General features: G+C 43.2%; 1 protein-coding gene across 1 annotated transcript in view; it reads left to right on the top strand.

The window, feature by feature from the left end:
• The first annotated feature begins 1,944 nt into the window (after window positions 1-1,944).
• fam120c (family with sequence similarity 120 member C) overlaps window positions 1,945-18,558 on the top strand; it is a 39,036-nt gene continuing 22,422 nt past the window's right edge. The window contains exons 1-3 of the mRNA XM_062971189.1: window positions 1,945-2,750; window positions 16,772-17,018; window positions 18,259-18,341. Of these exons, the coding sequence (XP_062827259.1) occupies window positions 2,193-2,750; window positions 16,772-17,018; window positions 18,259-18,341 (888 nt within the window). The 5' untranslated portion in view covers window positions 1,945-2,192. The remainder of the gene's footprint in view (window positions 2,751-16,771; window positions 17,019-18,258; window positions 18,342-18,558) is intronic.

The raw sequence follows: 18,558 nt of genomic DNA, 5'->3' as shown, positions 1-18,558 counted from the left end.
TATGTTGCATTTGTCCCTGTTGAACTTCATTGTTATTGTGGGAGTTGAAGTCCGAGGTTTGCCCAGGCCTGCTCTAGTGTAATGAGGCTATAAGTCTCACCCTCCTAACACCACTGGGAATGAAACATGGCAGATTGCTGTGAGTTTTCTGGGCTGTATGGTTATGTTCCAGAAGCATTCTCTCCTGACTTTTGCCCACATCTATGGCAGGCATCCTCAGAGGTTGTGAGGTCTGTTGGAAACTAGGCAAGTGAGGTTTATATATCTGTGGAATAATGTCCAGGGTAGAGAAAAGAACTGTTGTCTGTTTGAGGCAGGTGTGAATATTGCAATTGATCGCCTTGATTAGCATTTAATGGCTAGTTTTTCAAAGTGTCCCATGTAGAAATCTGCAAGACTCTTAAAACGGGAATTCCAGACACGAAACAATCAGGGCCAGTTAACACTTCCCAACAAAGGCTTCCCTCAGGCAGGAAGTAGCCAGGCTTTGAATCTGCAAAACAATTAAAGGCACAATTCAAGATGCTGGCTTTCGCCTACAAAGCCCTATACGGTTTGGGCCTAGCTTACTTGAGGGACTGTATCTCCTTCTAACCCACTGATGGCCAGAGATCCTCAGGAGAGGTCCTTTTCTCAGTCTCACCATCATTTCAGGCTTGTTTGGTGGGAACGTGAGAAGGCCTTTTCAGTGGTGGCCCCACAGCTCTGGAACTCCCTCCCTAATGAGGCACGATCTGCCTCCTCCTTACTGGCCTTTCGTTCGCAAATTAAAACCTTTCTGTGGAGCCAGTCCTTCCCAGACGAATGATAATAGGCACTGCCAGTCTGATAAATATTTTGATAATATTTGACAAATACCTTCAGTGGCCGGAGGTTATGGATATTTTTAAATGGCGTTTGCCGTACGTTTTTAAATTGTTATTATTTAATATGTGAAATGGGTGTTTATATCGGGGTATGATGTTTTAATTGATTATGTATTGTGGTCGGATGTATTTGTATGAATTTTATATGTTGTACGCCGCTTTGAATCCCACCCATGGGAGAAAAGCAGGATAGAAATGAATAATAATAATAATTATTATTCCAGACTGACAAAGTTCTGACACCAGACATCACAGTTGTGGAAAAGAAAAAGGTTTGGATCATTGATGTCGCCATCCCAGGTGACAGTCGCATTGACGAAAAACAACAGGAATAACTCAGCCGCTATCAGGACCTCAAGATTGAACTTCAAAGACTCTGGCAGAAACCAGTGCAGGTGGTCCCGGTGGTGATTGGCACATTGGGTGCCGTGCCAAAAGATCTCAGCCGGCATTTGGAAACAATAGGCATAGACAAAATTACAATCTGCCAACTGCAAAAGGCCACCCTACTGGGATCTGTGCGCATCATCTGAAAACACATCACACAGCTGTAAACGCTTGGGAAGTGTTCGACTTGTGATTTTGTGATAGGAAATCCAGCATGTCTATCTTGTTCGCTGTGTCATACAATAAAATAATCGAGGTGATCAGTTGCAACATTCACACTTGCAACTCTTTTCAAACAGAAAAGAGTTCTTTCTCCCACCCTGGATATTCCACAGACATATAAACTTCCTTTGCCTAGTTTCCAATATACAGGATTGTTGTGTTTTCCGGGCTGTATACCTCACAACTTCTGAGGATGCCTTCCATGGATGTGGGCGAAACGTCAGGAGAGAATGTTTCTGGAACATGGCCAGACAGCCCATAAAACTCACAGCAACCCAGTGATTCTGGCTATGAAAGCCTTCGACAAAACATGGCGGGTTTCTTAGGCTGTCGGGAGCCGTAGTCCCAAATGTTTTTCCAGGGGGGCAGCTTTTCACTGGCCTACAAATCCCGCGAGGCTACGCGTGGAGAAATCCTGACATGGCGGCCTTTCCTCGCCCAGCCGGGAGTTGTAGTCCCGCCTGTAGACGTGCCAGCATCTGAGGAACAGCGTCCGGGGGGCAAGGAAACTACACTTCCCGACAGGCTGCGTTTCAAGCGGAGGGAAAAGGCGGAGAGGGAGGGGAACCAGGAGGAGGAGAAGAAGAAAGCGACAACATGGCGGCGTCGTCGTCCATTCCTCGGGAGAGGGAGCTGTGAGGAGCTGCCGAGCCCCGGATGTGACTGCGGCCAGGGTCTGCTTTGGGGAAGGAGCGGCCCTCAGCCGCGGCCTCAGCCATGGGCGTGCAGGGCTTCCAGGAGTTCGTGGAGAAGCGCTGCCCGGGGGCCGTGGTCCCCGTGGACCTCTTGAAGCTGGCCCGGGCCCGCGGAGGAGGCGGAGTGGGAGGCCCGGCGGCCTTCTGCGCCCACTTCCACGCGCCGCCGGGGGCCTTCCCGCACCCGATGGCCGGGCCCTTCCCGCCCGCGCCGGCGCCCTCCCCGTGCCCGGCCCGGCTGCTGGTGGATGCCGACTCCGCCCTGCAGCGCCTCTACGGCGGCTACCAGACCGACTGGGTCTGCGGCGGCCAGTGGAACGCCATGGTGGGCTACCTGGCCGCTCTCTCTCAGGCCTGCCTCTACCAGGGCGGCCTGGAGCTCGCCGTCATCTTCAACGGCGGGCTGGGTAAGGAGCGGCTGCCCGAGTGGGGCAGGAAGGCCCAGGCCGAGCGGCAGACGGCGCAGCTCATCGCCGGGCACGTGGGCAATAAGGGCACCCCGCCGCCCCGCGCCTGGTTCCTCCCGCCCGCCTGCCTCGCCCACTGCGTCCGCCTCGCCATGATCCGCTTCCGCGTCAAGGTAAGCCAGGTCGGCCCCCGCCGCCACCTCAACCTATGGGTCCCCAGGTGTTTTTGGCCTTCAACTCCCAGAAATCCTAACAGCTGGTCAACTGGCAGGGATTTCTGGGAGTTGTAGGCCAAAAACACCTGGGAACCCCAGGTTGATAACCACTAAGGGAACCAGGCTCCGGTGGCCTAGGGGATAAAAACCTCGTAACTTGAAGGTTGGATTGCTGACCTGAAGGCTGCCAGGTTTGAATCCCACTCGGGGAGAGCGCGGATGAGCTCCCTCTATCAGCTCCAGCTCCATGCGGGGACATGAGAGAAGCCTCTCACAAGGATGGTAAACATCAAAACATCCGGGCGTCCCCTGGGCAACGTCCTTGCAGATAGCCAATCCTCTCACTCCAGAAGCAACTTCGGTTGCACATGACACGGAAAAAAACCCAAAAAACACCAGGCTCGGATCCATCCATGGCGGACATGGGCAAACTTCGTCCCGCCAGGTGTTTTGGACTTCAACTCCCACCATTCCTATCAGCCTCAGGCCCCTTCCTTTTCCCCCTCAGCCGCTTAAGGGGAAAAAGAAAGGGGCCCGAGGCTGTGAGGAATGGTGGGAGTTGAAGTCCAAAACACCTGCAGGACCGAAGTTTGCCCATGCCTGATCCAGGGCCAAAGGGCCTTGGATCCCTGGAGAGAGCGCGCCAACTATAGATCAGTAGAGCAGGAAGAGACCACATGATCCATCTAGTCCAAACCCCGGCCATGCTAGAAAAGCACTATCAAAGCACCCCGACAGATAGCCATCCAGCCTCATCACACTTGCCCCACTTTATTCCACTTTAAATGCAGTGACTGCTTCCAGCGGAATTCTGGGGTTTGTTCTTGGGGAAATCCAGGGTATCTGAATCTGGAAGCTCTCAGAATAATAATAATAATAATAATAATAATAATAATAATAATAATAATCTTTATCTCCTCAAGGGACTCAGGACAGTTTCCAACATAGCAAAAGAAACCATACAACTTAAAACCATACAACAACAAAACATAATACAATAATGAACATAAGTACACAAGACATACAAATCAATCAGAATTTAACTAGTAATAAATACTCCATCAATGGGCCTAGATAAAGTGACCAGCGGGTTCAACATTGGGATGGCCAACTATAAGGTGCTAGGCAGGTCAAGTGCAACAGTATGGCATGGGGCCATGAAGTGGATAAATAATAATTCTAATAATAATAACTTTATAATAATAACTTTATAGCAGCCCTCGGTGGCGCAGTGGATTAAACCACTGAGCTGCTGAACTTTGTGACTAAAAGGCCAGCGGTTCGAATCTAGGGAGCAGGGTGAGCTCCTGTTGCTCGCCCCAGCTTCTGCCATCCTAGTCGTTTGAAAACATGCAAATGTGAGTAGATCAATAGGTACCACTCCAGCGGGAGGGTAACAGCGCTCCTTGCAGTTATGCTGACCACATGACCTTGGAGGCGTCTATGAACAACACCAGCTCTTCAGCTTGGAAATGAAGATGAGCACCACCCCCAGAGTCAATGTCAAGGGGAAACCTTTACCTTTACTTTTAATAATTTTATTTGTAACCCGCCGTATCTTTCGGAGGGGGCTCAAGGTGGTTTTCAACGAAGTGGCATACATTCAATGCTTTAAAATATACAACTGACAAATCAAATCAAGGACAATAAATAAAACAGCAGTCTGAACAAATTATAACAATAATAAAAATGACTAAAATAATAATAATAACAAACCAAAATAATAATAATAAACCAAAATAATTACAAACCAAAATAATCAACATAAGCAAACCTCAATAAACATAACACGCTCACAATGAAGTGTGAATCTTGGAGTCTTTGTGGGCAACAAGTTGAACGTGAGCCAGGAATGTGATGCAGCAGCAAAAAAAGTCAATGGGATATTGGGCTGCATCAAAAAGATTATAGTGTCTAGAGCAGTGAATCTCAACCTGGGGTCCCCAAATTCTTTTTGCCTTCAACTCCCCAAAATCCCAACAGCTGGTAAACTGGTTGGGATTTCTGGGAGTTGTAGGCCAAAAACATCTGAGAACCCCAGGTTGAGAACCACTGCTCTAGATCGACTTAGATCTTTATTGGACTTGTATTGCTTTTAATATGTTTTAAGCCGCTTTGGGTCCCTTTATTGGAGAAAAGCAGGGTAGAAATAAAGATTTATTATTATTATTATCATCATCATCATCGAGGGAAATCATGGTGTTTTTGCATTCTACTTTAATCAGACCTTACCTGGAATACTGTGTCCAGTTCTGGGCACCACAGATTAAAAGAGATATTGACAAGCTGAAAGGTGTCCAGGGGAGGGCAACTAAAATGATGAAAAGTCTGAATCCTTATGACAAACGTCTTAAAGAACTGGGTCTGTTTAGCCTGCAGAAGAGAAGGTTGAGAGGAGACACGATAACTATGTATAAATATGTGAAAGGATGCCATAAGGAAGAGAGAGCAGGCTTGTTTTCTGCTGCCCAGGAAAGTAGGATTCACAGCAATGGGTTCAAATTACAAGAAAGGAACGTTAGAAAGAACTTCCTAACTGTATGAGCTGTTAAACAGTGGAACTCTCTGCCTTAGAGTGTGGTGGAAGTTCCTTCCTTGGAAGCTTTTAAACAGGGGCTGGATGGCCATCTATCAGGGATACTTTGTGCTTTTCTCACATGGCAAGGGCTTGGACTAGATGGCCCGTGTGGTCTCTTCCAACTCTTATTATCCTATGATTCTAAGATCACTGGAAACAAAAGCTTTTTATTTTCCTTCTTTCCAGAATCCAAGAAAGTCAGTTCTAACTATCCTCTCACAACTGCCCCGGTATATACCTAGAAACTAACCCCCACCCCCAACCCAGTTGGCATTCTCACACTGGACACTTTTGTTTCTCATAACAGTTAGCCAAATGGCCCTTATCTTTGTCCGTTTGGCTAACTGTTAACATTCCCCATTCTTTTCTGTCCTCCCTCCTTTCTCCAGCATGGCCTTCCTTCATGTCAGGATGACCTGGGCAGCCTCTTCCCACGACTTCATTGATTTTAATGACACAGGGCTTCTCTGGATGAGCAGTTTAAAGACCCCTCCCTAAACTATAAACCCCAGAATTCTGCAGGAGGCATTTAAAGTGGATTAATATGGAAAAATGCTCAAGTGATGAGGCAGGGAAAGCCTCCAAGGAAGGAGCTTCCACCGCACTCCAAGGCAGAGGTTCCACTGCTGAATAGCTCTTTACAGTCAGGACGTTATTTCTAATGTTCAGGTGGAATTGTTTCCTGCACTTTAAACCATTGCTCAATTGTGCCTTAGTCTCCAGGGCAGCGGAAAATAAGCCTGCTCCCTCTTCATCATGAATACTTTTTATTCCAAAACTTTTTATTTCATATTGAGAAAATTTCATTTTTAATCAAGATCTAATAAAAATCGTTGGTATGATTGTTTCTACCCATTCCCAAAATGTACACATATATGTATACATAAAACACTTATACTTCAGAACAGTGCCTACAATACATGTTCTCCATTACACCATTTTCCTTCTTTCCCTCATCCCATTGCAGTGACCTACTGTCCTTTGGGTTGAAGACATTCATATACAACTTTGCCCATTGAAACATCCACCCATTCTTCTCTCTAGCACAATGGTTCTCAACCTGAGGTCCCCAAGATGTTTTGGCCTACAAAGGTTTTAATTCTTGGTTATGTGTTTCATGACTATTGTTTTATGCATTCCTGTTTTATGTGTATAATGTTTTAATTGCTGTATGTTTTAACTTGTTGTATGTTTCCTGCTGTGTTGGAAACCGCTCTGAGTCCCTTAAGGAGACAGGACGGTATATAAATAATAATAATAATAATAATAATAATAATAATAATAATAATAATAAATATTATAACTACCAGAAATCCCAGCCAGTTTACCAGCTGTTAGGATTTCTGAGAGTTGAAGGTCAAAACATCTGGGGACCCACAGGCTGAAAACCACTGCTCTAGCACAAGAATTATCTAAAATTACATGCGAAAATTATAACAAAGCCCAAATAATAACACCTTTTCTAAAATGCTTTCCCTTCTTCCTACAAAGTTCAAAGATAGTTCCCATTCCTTAACAAAGTTCTTCTCTATTTCATCTTCAATTCATCATAGCCAGTTTGTCCACATTCCTCATTCCAAAAACTTTCATTATCCATTTTCTTTTTTACTTTTCTTTTTTTCTCTTTCACCACTAGCCCCCATCCCTTTGTCTTCTTCCCCTCTCTTCTGTAATGTTGCATCTTCCTTTCTTCTTCCATCTAGTGATTTTTCTAGTTCAAATTTTGAATTTTTTTTCCGCAAAACTCCCTGGCTTTCATTACTGAGTGTGGTACATAATCATATAGTCTCTCTGTAAAGATATTTCTCTTTTTAAACAAAGGTTCCTTTATTGTAATTTCAGTGTGAGAGGTTATATCAGAGCAACTTTTACACAGAGAAAGAAGGTAGACATACATATTTTATATAGCTACATTGGATACACAAACTACAGCTACATTGGCTAACAAACAAAGGGGAATTACATTTTTACTCAACATCACACACATATTCATTTATCACATGCATACATCACCATTCTTCCACCGTCTCCTGGAGAAGAACACCTGCACTTAGATCAGATTGCTTCCCTGCAAATATGCCACTTTTCCAATACTTTTCCAAAATGCACTCCTTCCCTTCCAACTTGAGAATGAGACAGACTACCAGACTTCTGCTTTCCATGCAGATCTGTCGCCCTGCAAGAGCACCACACCTGTCCTTCCCATGGAGCAGAGCATGATGGGTGACCAGACCAGCTGTCTGCCACAATTTTGGAATATTAGAAGATCTCTATGGTCCCTTCCACACAGTTTTGCCCTACCTCAGAATGTTTTGTCACTTGTTGTCCTTCCTTCTGATCAAAATCTTCTCTTATAGTTATGGTACTCTTTGCCTTCACAAATTCCACTGCCTTCATTGATGCTGTTTTTAGATCCACCACATTTTAGGTAATACATTTCTTGTTGGTAAAGTCAGTAGAAAAGATGAATCTCATTCGATCCTTTGCAGTTTTGGTATTATGGTATCATTTTGACCATTGCTCTATTGCTTGTTCAATTCACATACAATTACCATCTTTTTCAGGGGAAATTTAAATTATGTTTCTGCTTATGTTTCCTTTGGTACTACTTTCCAATCTACCACATTATTGGGTATAAACAACTTATAGTTTAAGAAAAAGAGAAGAGATGGATCAATACTTTTTTTCTCAGCTTGCTTTGGAGGTTCTTTTCTGACTTCCCAGCTTCACATTGGAAACAAGTCTTGAAATGTTACAAGCCCTCAAAAGTGTCTACCGCTGTGTCCATCAGAATGTTTGAGTTTTAACCATGACAACCTGTTGACGACCTAAAACAATAAATTTTCTGCCTATTGATAAAAAATCCAATTGGTTAACTAGAAAGAGTACTTCTTTAACACAAGTGCCTTTCTGCACAGTGCATTCACTGCCAATTCATTTATTTATCGTGTCAGAAGCGAACCAGGGGTACAAGTTGTAATGTATTTGAAAGCACAAAGTTAAAAAAAACTTAGCATTATATTAAATGTCTTTTGACCAGTAGCTGGCCACTTGGAGTGGTTTTAGCCTGCCACTTTTGGACTCTTGCTTGCTGAGGTGTTCTTGCGAGTATCTCTGTAGATCTTAGAAAACTATTTCTTGATTTAAGGTGTTGGCATGCTGGCTGATATCTGAACGGGATGGACAGAGATGTCATTGCTGGCTGCTATTTCTTGGCAGATGTCAGGTGGTGCAATGTTAGCTATTGGTAAAAAATAAAATTATTATTATTATTATTTCAAAGTGTAGGTGTAATAGTCTTTTTGAGGCCAGTATTTTTAGTAGCCATTTTTATCTGAAAGAATAATATGTATAATTCAAAATTATTTGGGAGGGGTGTTAAAAAATAATAGGACTGTTTGAACCATCTGCTTCAGGCCACCCGGGATGCTCAGTAGGATAATATTAAAAAGTCCCTCTGGATGTTGACTGCTACAACTCTATACTGTTTTCCTCTTAGACAAACTAATTCTCGTGTCACTTTGAAATGTTGTGAGGGGAAAGATGGGATATAAATAGTGAATATTAAGCTGATCTAGCAGTCTAATCTCAACACCTCTTTTTAGTTTTTGAAAGCTAGCGAAGTACTCAAAATCTTGGGTTGCAATAAGTCCTGGGCTTGAAATTTGAAGCAATCAATTACAAATTGATTTGTGATTGATTTTAGTACCTGAAGCATACTTCATATGTAGTGTCTTTGGAAACCCTTGGATACAGAGGAAAGGTAGATACAGTGGGGCTTTGATATCCAATGGGGTTTGATGTCAGGACTCCTACACACCCCTTTGGATACCAAAATCCATGGATGCTGAAATCCCATTATGTAATGGTATAGTGAAATGGTGTCGGATATATAAAATGGGAAAATCAAGGATGGTTTTCAAGATTTTTTAAAATGCAGATTTTCAAGCCATGCATGGTGGAATCCATGGATATGGAGGACCAACTGTATTCCAAGCCATTGGAAAAGGAGACCAGATAAAGGCAAAGGCAAACCCTTTTTGAACAAATCTTGCTAAGAAAGCCCTGGGATAACATTTTAGGGGGTGTCATAAGTTGGAAATGATTTGATAACACATAACAATAACAATGATAATTTAAAACCCACAGGCTTTGGTTCTCAGGGTAAATCCCACTTCCCAATCCAGTGCCTTGATATGGCCATTGGGTTTGGAATGATAAGTGTTGCAGACCAGTTTACCTAGAGCGCACCAGGTTAGGGAAGGCTACCTGTTCAGATAAAAATACAGTTGAATATTTATATTCCATAATGGTGATTATGGCAACAGGTATCTAGGGTAAAGGTTTTCCCCTGATGTTAAGTCCAGTCATGTCTGACTCTGGGGGTTGGTGCTCATCTTCATTTCTAAGCCAAAGAACTGGCGTTGTCCGTAGACACCTCCAAGGTCATGTGGCCGGCATGACTGCATGGAGCGCTATCAGATAGCAAAAGTACCTTGGCTGAAATAATGCAAGGGAACCTAAGCCATTTTTTAATCTTGTCTCCTCCCCCTTTCCCAGTATGGTGTGCAAGGAATATGCTGCCCTGAAGGGAAATGAAGAAGTGAAGAAATGCTTCACAGCACGATGTTGTATATTTCTTAGTGCAGGGTTCGGTTGTGACAACTGAAATCCAAATACCCACTCAACCAAGAAAAGTCACTGAGCTGCTCTGAACATGCTACATGTTTCATATGAGTTAGAAGGCTGGTTAAAATAAGAACAGAATGCACTTCAAAGGGATTTTGTGAGCAGTAGTGAGTTAATGTGCCTTACTATCCTGAAATGGCATTACAGAAATGCTTTACTATGATGTGATCTCGAACATTCCTCCTTGTCTTCCTGCATGTGGCAGGCAGTTCTCTTGCTCAAGGTGGTTTCAGTATTGTGATAAAAGATGGGGAAATGTCCCTTAATTCTTAGTGAGATCTGGCAGCTGCATGCATTAATTAATGCTAAGCTATTCTGTAATATAGCAAAAGGATTTTTCTTAGAATCTTGAGAATTCAAGTTCTGCATCTTTATTCTCGTTTATGCATATGTGCATAAACGCATCTCTTCAGATATGAAGCAAATGAAAGCAGACCCAAAGCTATTGTATATTCAGCCCTTATGATGTCTAAGTCATGGTTATATAGTCTTTCCAAGGGCCAATCCATTTTTTTCATATTTAAGGATAATGCTTTGTGAGTCACAATGCTGTACAATAATTCCAGCTTGTCTCTTTACTATGTATCTCTTCATCCTCATAACAACAAGTTTGAGTCCTGGTACTTGTATGTGAAAGATATTAAATTAGCCATAGCCTTTAAGGATACACATGGTACCTATTTCCTATAGTGCCTCATGCTTGGTTGCAGATTAAAAGTGTTGTATATCAGCTAATTTTTCTGAAATAGCTGCGTGCAACCTCCTGAGGCCAAAGGTAAATTGGCAAGCAAATGCATGAAAGTCAGCTGAGGTTGAATAAATCAGAGGAAGCAGCTGATCTGAAATAGATGAGTTTCAAACATAGGCTTTCTTAGTCAGCGATCAACTTTCTGTGTATGTGTTTATTTGTATGTTTATAATACTGTGTTGAACATATTTGGCAAAGCAGTTTTAAAATGTGCATGTATAGTAGGCTGTAAGTGTTCTCTCTGGAGGGGCCTTCCACACAGCCCTATATCCTAGAATATCAAGGCAAAAATTCCCACAGTATCTGCTTTGAATTGCGTTATCTGAGTCCACACTGCCATATATTCCAGTTCAAAACAGATATTGTGGGATTTTCTGCCTTGATATTTTGTGATATAGGGCTGTGGAAAGGCCCTAGGCCTTCATCTTGGCAGAAATTGATTATAGAATGGCCCTGAAGACCTAGGACCCTTCCAGACAGGCAGTATATCCCAGGATCTGATCCCAGGTTTTCTGTTTATTTCAGATTATCTGGCAGTGGGGACTCCTATAATCCAGTTTAAAGCAGAAAAACTGGGATCAAATCCTGGGATATAGGGCCTGTCTGAAAGGGCCCCATGAGAGAACACTTTTCCAGGCTTGCAGAGTGCTTGTATGGTATACTTCAACTGAAAGCCCAAAACAACTTTCATTTAATAAAAATAAGGTTCTGGATTGTACACAAAAACATATTACCAAAAGGGTCCTGGAACAGATCTCTCACATAAAACAATTGGTCAAAGTAGGATGTGCTCATTACCATGTAAGGAGCCCTCAATGGTGCAGTGGGTTAAACCTTTGTGCTGGCAGGACTGATGACTTGAAGGTTGGGTTGCTGACCTGAAGGTTGCTGGTTCAAATCCAACCTGGGGAGAGCGGGCATGAGCTCCCTCTGTCAGCTCCAGCTCCATACAGGGGTATGAGAGAAGCCTCCACAAGGATGGTAAAAACATCAAAGCATTCGGGCATCCCCTGGGCAACATCCTTGCAGACAGCCAATTCTCTCACACCAGAAGCGACTTGCAGTTTCTCAAGTCGCTCCTGATACAGAAAAAAAAATTACCATGTAACAAATCCCCCTGAGGAACAGGTGCAGGTTGGGGAGGACAATAATGGTAGATGCCAGCCATAGAATCTTCTTTGGGAGATAGAAGTACACATGTTATATGGCCTGTCCTACACCCCTTGTTACTTGCTTAGTTTCCGTATATTGGGAGATATACCATCATCTGTCTCAGAAATCAAAGTCAACTATCAGTTCAGTTTACTTTCATTCCTAGAACAAGAAAGAAGCCACCTTGTTATTTGACAGCAAAGTAACTTGAGCCAGTCCTGGTGTTGTGTGGGTGAAGGAGACCTGAGCTCTAAAATAGTTGGAAGCAATCAGTGTGTGGATACAAAATGTTAGAGGTTAAGAAGAGGTGAAAAGTTGGGGGCTTGTAAAGAGTGAAATATTGCCTCTTCCCAATTAATTTTATACTAAGATGCTGTGTTTTGCAGGTATAGACTCTTTTCTAGAATTCTCCTGCTACAAAAGGGAGATCTAGAAAGCTGTTTTCTTAAGACAATAGCTTCAATTCTCTGAATTGAAGTGCTGCGTGGCATCTTTAAGGTTATATTGACTGCTTTGGCAGTCCATTTTCTATGGATTTAATTCCTAGGATTTCCGTTAGAGATGAAATGTTTGCGGAACCTGTTGCTCCACCACTACTTTGGAAATGTAAATTTGCAATGGATGATTTACCATAGGAGTGCTTCCCTTTTACAGAATGTGTGTATGTAGCATTCTCAAGTGAGCATGTACTACTTTTGTTCAGTTTTTGGGGGGCCATCTGTGGCCCCCCAAAACCAGGAAGCCATGGCTCACTTTTCCCACAAACCAGATAATTGGCAGAGCCAGGAGAAGGAATGTCACCTCCTTTTCAAGTTCACTGTTTATCCTCTGCAAATAGTGGCAGAGACATATCAATCTTGGTGAACATTGCTAGGCTTGGCACAGGAGAGCACTGATGATGTGTCTCTCTGTGTGTGTTTGCACTGATGAGTTGGAAGGGGATGATATCTGTGCATTTGTATGTGTAGCCCTGGCTTGGAAATTAATATGCTTCTCCAGACCCTTTAGAATCATAGAATAGTAGAGTTGGAAGAGACCTCATGGACCATCCAGTCCAACCCCCTGCCAAGAAGCAGGAAATCGCATTCAAAGCACCCCCGACAGATGGCCATCCAGCCTCTGTTTAAAAGCCTCCAAAGAAGGAGCCTCCACCACAGTCCGGGGGAGAGAGTTCCACTGCCGAGCAGCCCTCACAGTGAGGAAGTTCTTCCTGATGTTCAGGTGGAATCTCCTTTCCTGTAGTTTGAAGCCATTGTTCTGCGTCCTAGTGTGCAGGGCAGCAGAAATCAAGCTTGCTCCCTCCTCCCTATGACTTCCCCTCACATATTTGTACATAGCTATCATGTCTCCTCTTAGCCTTCTCTTCTGCAGGCTAAACATGCCCAGTTCTTTAAGCCGCTCCTCATAGGGCTTGTTCTCCAGACCTTTGATCATTTTAGTTGCCCTCCTCTGGACGCTTTCCAGTTTGTCAACATCTCCCTTCAATTGAGGTGCCCAGAATTGGACACAGTATTCCAGGTGTGGTCTGATCAAGGCAGAATAGAGGGGGTCTGTTAGGATAGCAAATCTCTGGGAAAATAAAAGTGTAGTACGATGAAAAGTGTAGTACCCCCAAAATGTTAAATGAGCAACAAGAACACCAAATTTGATGTTTCTTTCCCTATCAAAATAATCTATCATTGCAGAAAAGTTAGGAAGATGCAAATTACTAGGGCAAAAGATTAAGATGTTTGATAGATAGGAGGAATAAAGAGCCCTACCTTTATTTCTGTTTCAATGAAGTCAAATCATAGTGTAAAAGACTAAGGATGCGTCTGCACTGTAGAATTAATGTACTTTGATACCATTTTAACTGCCACTTTAAATGCTGTGCAATCTTGGGATTTGTAGGTCTGATTTTATTTTAGGACATAATCTTGTTCCCTACCCACCCTGATATGCAGAGACATTATACTGTGCCTAGAAATTCCAGAAATATTTGGGCTGTCCCTGCTGATAGTAACTTGACAAGCATTGCCTCCAGCAATTTGTCTAATGCCTCGTGAAAATGAATCCTTAGTAATGAAGATAAATAAAAGCTAAGCAAAGTGAGTCATTCCTGCACTCGGTGAAAATGAATCTTTTCAATCAGTTGCTCCCCTGGCAATTACTTCTGAACCCTACTTGCAAGGCCCATTTCACCCTCTGTTTTAAAACGGTGTATTTAAAATTTGAAAGCAAATGAAGAATGTTTCATCCTCCATGTGTTTAGGCCTTCATGGGAGGGTGTTGGACTGGATGGCCCTTGTGTTCTGTTCCAGCCTCATGATCCTATGACTCTTTCTTTTGTCCATATTGCCAATGGGATGAGATTTTGGAGCAAACATTCCCTGTGACCTAAAAGGGCAATAGATTAAAACTCAGTACCATCACTCAAGGAGGTGAGAACAGAACAGATATAATTTGTAACTCAGGCAAGGGCAGTGTGTTAAAGCACTGAGCTGCTGAACTTGTGGACCAAAAGGTCCCAGGTTCAAATCCTGGGAACGGAATGAGCACCCGCTGTTAGCCCCAGCTCCTGCCAATCTAGCAGTTCGAAAACATGCAAATGTGAGTAGATCAATCGGTACAGCTCCGGAAGGAAGGTAACGGCGCTCCATGCAGTCATGCTGGCCACGTGACCTTGGAGGTGTCTATGGACAACGCCGGCTCTTTGGCTTAGAAATGGAGATAAGCACCAACCCCTAGAGTTGGTCACGACTGGACTTAACGTCAGGGGAAAACCTTTACCTAAGATTGTAGTAGACTACACTATACCACTATGGCTGGAAGCCATGTTTTGCCACTTCCATTCACCTAAAGCAGACTTTTCATGCAAAATCTGATACTGAGGATTTTGTGCATTGGTTGAAAAAGAAAATGGGTACATGGCGGGCATTTGAGGACACATTGTGACTACATTAATCCTCCCCCAATATTGTAGTTTCTTATGCATTTCTTTTCCATTAAATGACTAGAGGCAAACATTTTCTTCCCTTGTGAAAATAAAGCCTTTAAATCACCAATTGATCCAGTTTCTTTAAAGACAAAATGTTGGGTAGTAAGGTTGTGATGGAGCCAGTAATTTCTCAGATAAACAACAACAAGCCTTTGATATTGCGTTCTACAATCCTGATTTGAAAGGTTATATATAGCCATGGTTTCCCTGCTTTGTTGTTAATTACAAGAGTCTTCTGGATCTGGGTTCCCATTTCCTCTCCCTCAATCCAAATATATGAGTGAAGGTAAACCATATGCTGTATGCTTTATACATTGTCTGAAAAACAAGAAAATAGATTTTATACATATATTTACTGTATTTTTCGCTTTATAAGACACACTTTTTTCCCCCCAAAATAGAGGGAAAAAGTCAGTGCGTCTTATAAACGCAATATGACCTCACGTGATATATACAGAGAGAGAGATGGGGCTGGCGGGCTGCGTGGCGCTGCCCTGGCGCTGCCTGGCCGTGCTGTCTCTCAAGCTGCTCTTCCTTGTGCCCGCAGGAGCGCCAGCGCGCTCCTTGTGCCCGCAGGAGCCTCCCCCTGAGCAGCACTCCCCCTGCACAGTATGGTGACTAGCACCCCCATTAACTGTATTAGGTCATCTTTTAGTTCAAATTATTTTTCCCCATTTTCCTCCTCTGAAAACTAGGTGCGTCTTATCATCAGGTGCGTCTTATAAAGCGAAAAATACGGTAATACGTTGTTACTGCATTTGCTTTTGACAGTTGAAATATATGAAATGAAAACCCTTGGGGGAAATGAATATGTCGACATCATGCAGGTAGATTTTTCCAATCTCTTGGCCTTAGCTCAGAGTTCAGCAGAGGCTCCTTAGTCATGTACCCCTTCCTTATTTGATACCCTGTCATCTATTAGTATAATCTCTTCCTTGGTACTCATCATGGCTAGTGCTATTCCTGCATTTGCTGTGTTTGCCTGTACAGTCAAACCTCCACATTTCCTGGGTTTAGGAACCCTACAAAATGTGGCAAGAAGAATTAAACTGGGAGAATCCTTCTCAAGGTTCTCCAGTGCAACCACATAGCTCCCACCAAAAATTGACCACTTGGTTTTGTTGGAGGACCTAGAGATTCTTAGGGTGCTATTCTCTCCGGGAATTTCTAGGTCTTCCAGCACAACTCTTTGATTGACTTGTGGCAGAAGTTGATCACAGAGTTGCACTGAAGTACCTAGAGATCTGCAGAAGTTAAATCTGTAAATGTGGAGAGACAGATATTACAGGATTTAACATTAGATTTTAGGAACCGTGATTTCAAACCAACTCTTGTTTTGATGATTTTGCTGGCTTGTTTAAGAATTAGAGCCATAATTCTTACTTTGTGTCTATTAGGAATCCATGAGTTGGGGAAAGTGAAAGTCAGTTCAATGGCAGTCCTTATCAGCTTCATAGAAAGAGATGGTCTTGATGGAGGAGATGAGCTCAAGGTTTAGGTGTGTCTCTCAGAGGCTCATGTACATGACACTGAATCCCAGCCTAGAATATTACATACGAACTGACCCACTGAATTGATCACAAACTAGGATTAATTTTAACCAGAATTTGAAAACCAGCATCTGAAATTCATCTTCTCTAGATGTTTTATTCTAAGGACACATTAGACATGCCCATGCCAACAGTTACATTTTTGGGTGTAGTGAGCAGTTTCCTTATATTGATAAATTTCTGTGAATCATTACCATTTCCTGGGACTCAAGTGAGAGCACCATACTGAGGCCAAGAGTTGCGCTGCCTGTCTTTCTGCTTATTAACATCTCTGCTTCCTTTTAGGTGTTTCAGAGCCTGGAGGATCATCACCAGGAAGTTGTGTCCTTCTTCCGGGAGAATGGCTTCCACGGGCTGATTGCCCATGACTCGGAATTTGCCCTCTACAACATACCCTCGTATTACAGCTCCCATGCCCTCAAACTGAGCTGGAATGGCAAGAACCTCACCACCAATCAGTTTCTCATGCAAGAGGTAGCCAAGCAGTTGGGTCTCAAGTTGAGCAGCTTTCCCATCTTTGCTGCCTTGCTAGGTCAGTAGAAACTCTATGTGTGTGGATATGAGTGTGTGTGAGAGAGAAAGAGTACAAAACAGTCATAGGCATGAGTCCGCATTCAATTTCAAAAATAAAGCTTGCTCGAAAGCCATTAGCAGCCCCCCCTTCTCTCTTTCGTTCTCTCTCTTTCTCCCCCCTCCTTTCCCCTCTCTCCCCTTCCCCTTTTCAGTGTAACTCATCTCACAGAACTGTTTAAAGAGAGAGAAATAATGGTATCAGCAGTAGTAGAATAGCAACAGAAATGCCATTTACTAGCATAACTCTGTACCTTGATTTATAAAATGAGGGATAGAAGTGTTCAAAAGCTTTTTCTCTGAGGTACCCTAGTATACCCTGTGAATTTCTGCCACTGAGTAAATCTAAAGCCTGCTTAATTTTACCCATGAAGTTTCAACTGCCTTTAGAAATAATACCTGGAGGATCACTAGATGCTTGTTTTGTTTTGTTTTTAGGAAATTAAATGACTCTTCATAGGGACCCTTGTGTCTTTTTAATGATTTAATTGGTAAATGTTTTATTGACAGTAATACATTTGATGGGGCAGGACTATCTTCTGGGCGGTTTTACCTAACAAAACAAGCAAATTGGGGATTGTGGTTGGGGACATCCACAGGTTCCTGAAACAGGTCTCAGTCCAGGAATCTCACGATGATCTTTCCCGTTGTAAAAAGAAAATAATGCTTAATATTTTTTTTCTAAATTACCTCCAGGGTGTTGCACAAACCAATTGTGTGAAGTAACTGTTGATTCTGGGAGGGGAAGAGGGAGATTATTAGGAGGGAAAAGAATGGAGGACATTTGCTGGCATGCACACAGGACAAAGACATTTGGAGGATTGTATGACAATAGCTTGTTTCCATCATAACAGAGTCTAGAAAAGTTTGTTTCTTGAACTAGAGCTCCCAGAACCCCCAGTGGTCCTGCCTGTCAGAGGATTCTGTGGAGCTGTAATTTAAAAGGAACTTTTCCAGACTGAAACACAGCATGATTGAGCCAGGTCATCCAGCCTTATGTTGTGTGCTCTGGCTAGCAGCTGCTCTCCAAAATGAGATCCTTTTTAAACGGGACCATCAGGTGATAATTTTTTCAGCCAGAATAGTATCTGCAGAGTTACATCACTCTTTGGAAATATACGTAATTTTAGTACTGGAAAGGATTTGGATCCCATTGTTCTTGGTTGGCAACTCTTCTAGTACCATGCCCTCCTCACTCTCAGGGAACCACATCCTTCCGGACGAGGATCTGGCTGCCTTCCACTGGAGCCTGCTTGGACCAGACCACCCATTGGCTTCGCTTAAGGTAGTTCTTGCGTCCCCTTGCCCTGTTTGGAAGGCAGCAAGGCAGGAAACACTGTTTTGAAAGGGCTGTAGTGGTGTCACCCTTGGGAAAAGAGCTAGTTGAGTGATGTTTTGAGTAGAAGGCACTAGTAGAATGGTGGTGCATGGAAACGGGTTTTCCAAAGTTAGAGTCCCCCAGCTCTTAGGAAGGCTTCTACTGGGAAATGTGTTTCTGGAGA

Source organism: Anolis carolinensis, chromosome 2 (genome assembly GCF_035594765.1).
Source record: "Anolis carolinensis isolate JA03-04 chromosome 2, rAnoCar3.1.pri, whole genome shotgun sequence".
NCBI lineage: Eukaryota > Metazoa > Chordata > Lepidosauria > Squamata > Dactyloidae > Anolis > Anolis carolinensis.
Note: the sequence above shows the minus strand (reverse complement) of the source record. Positions and strands in the feature narration are given on the sequence as shown.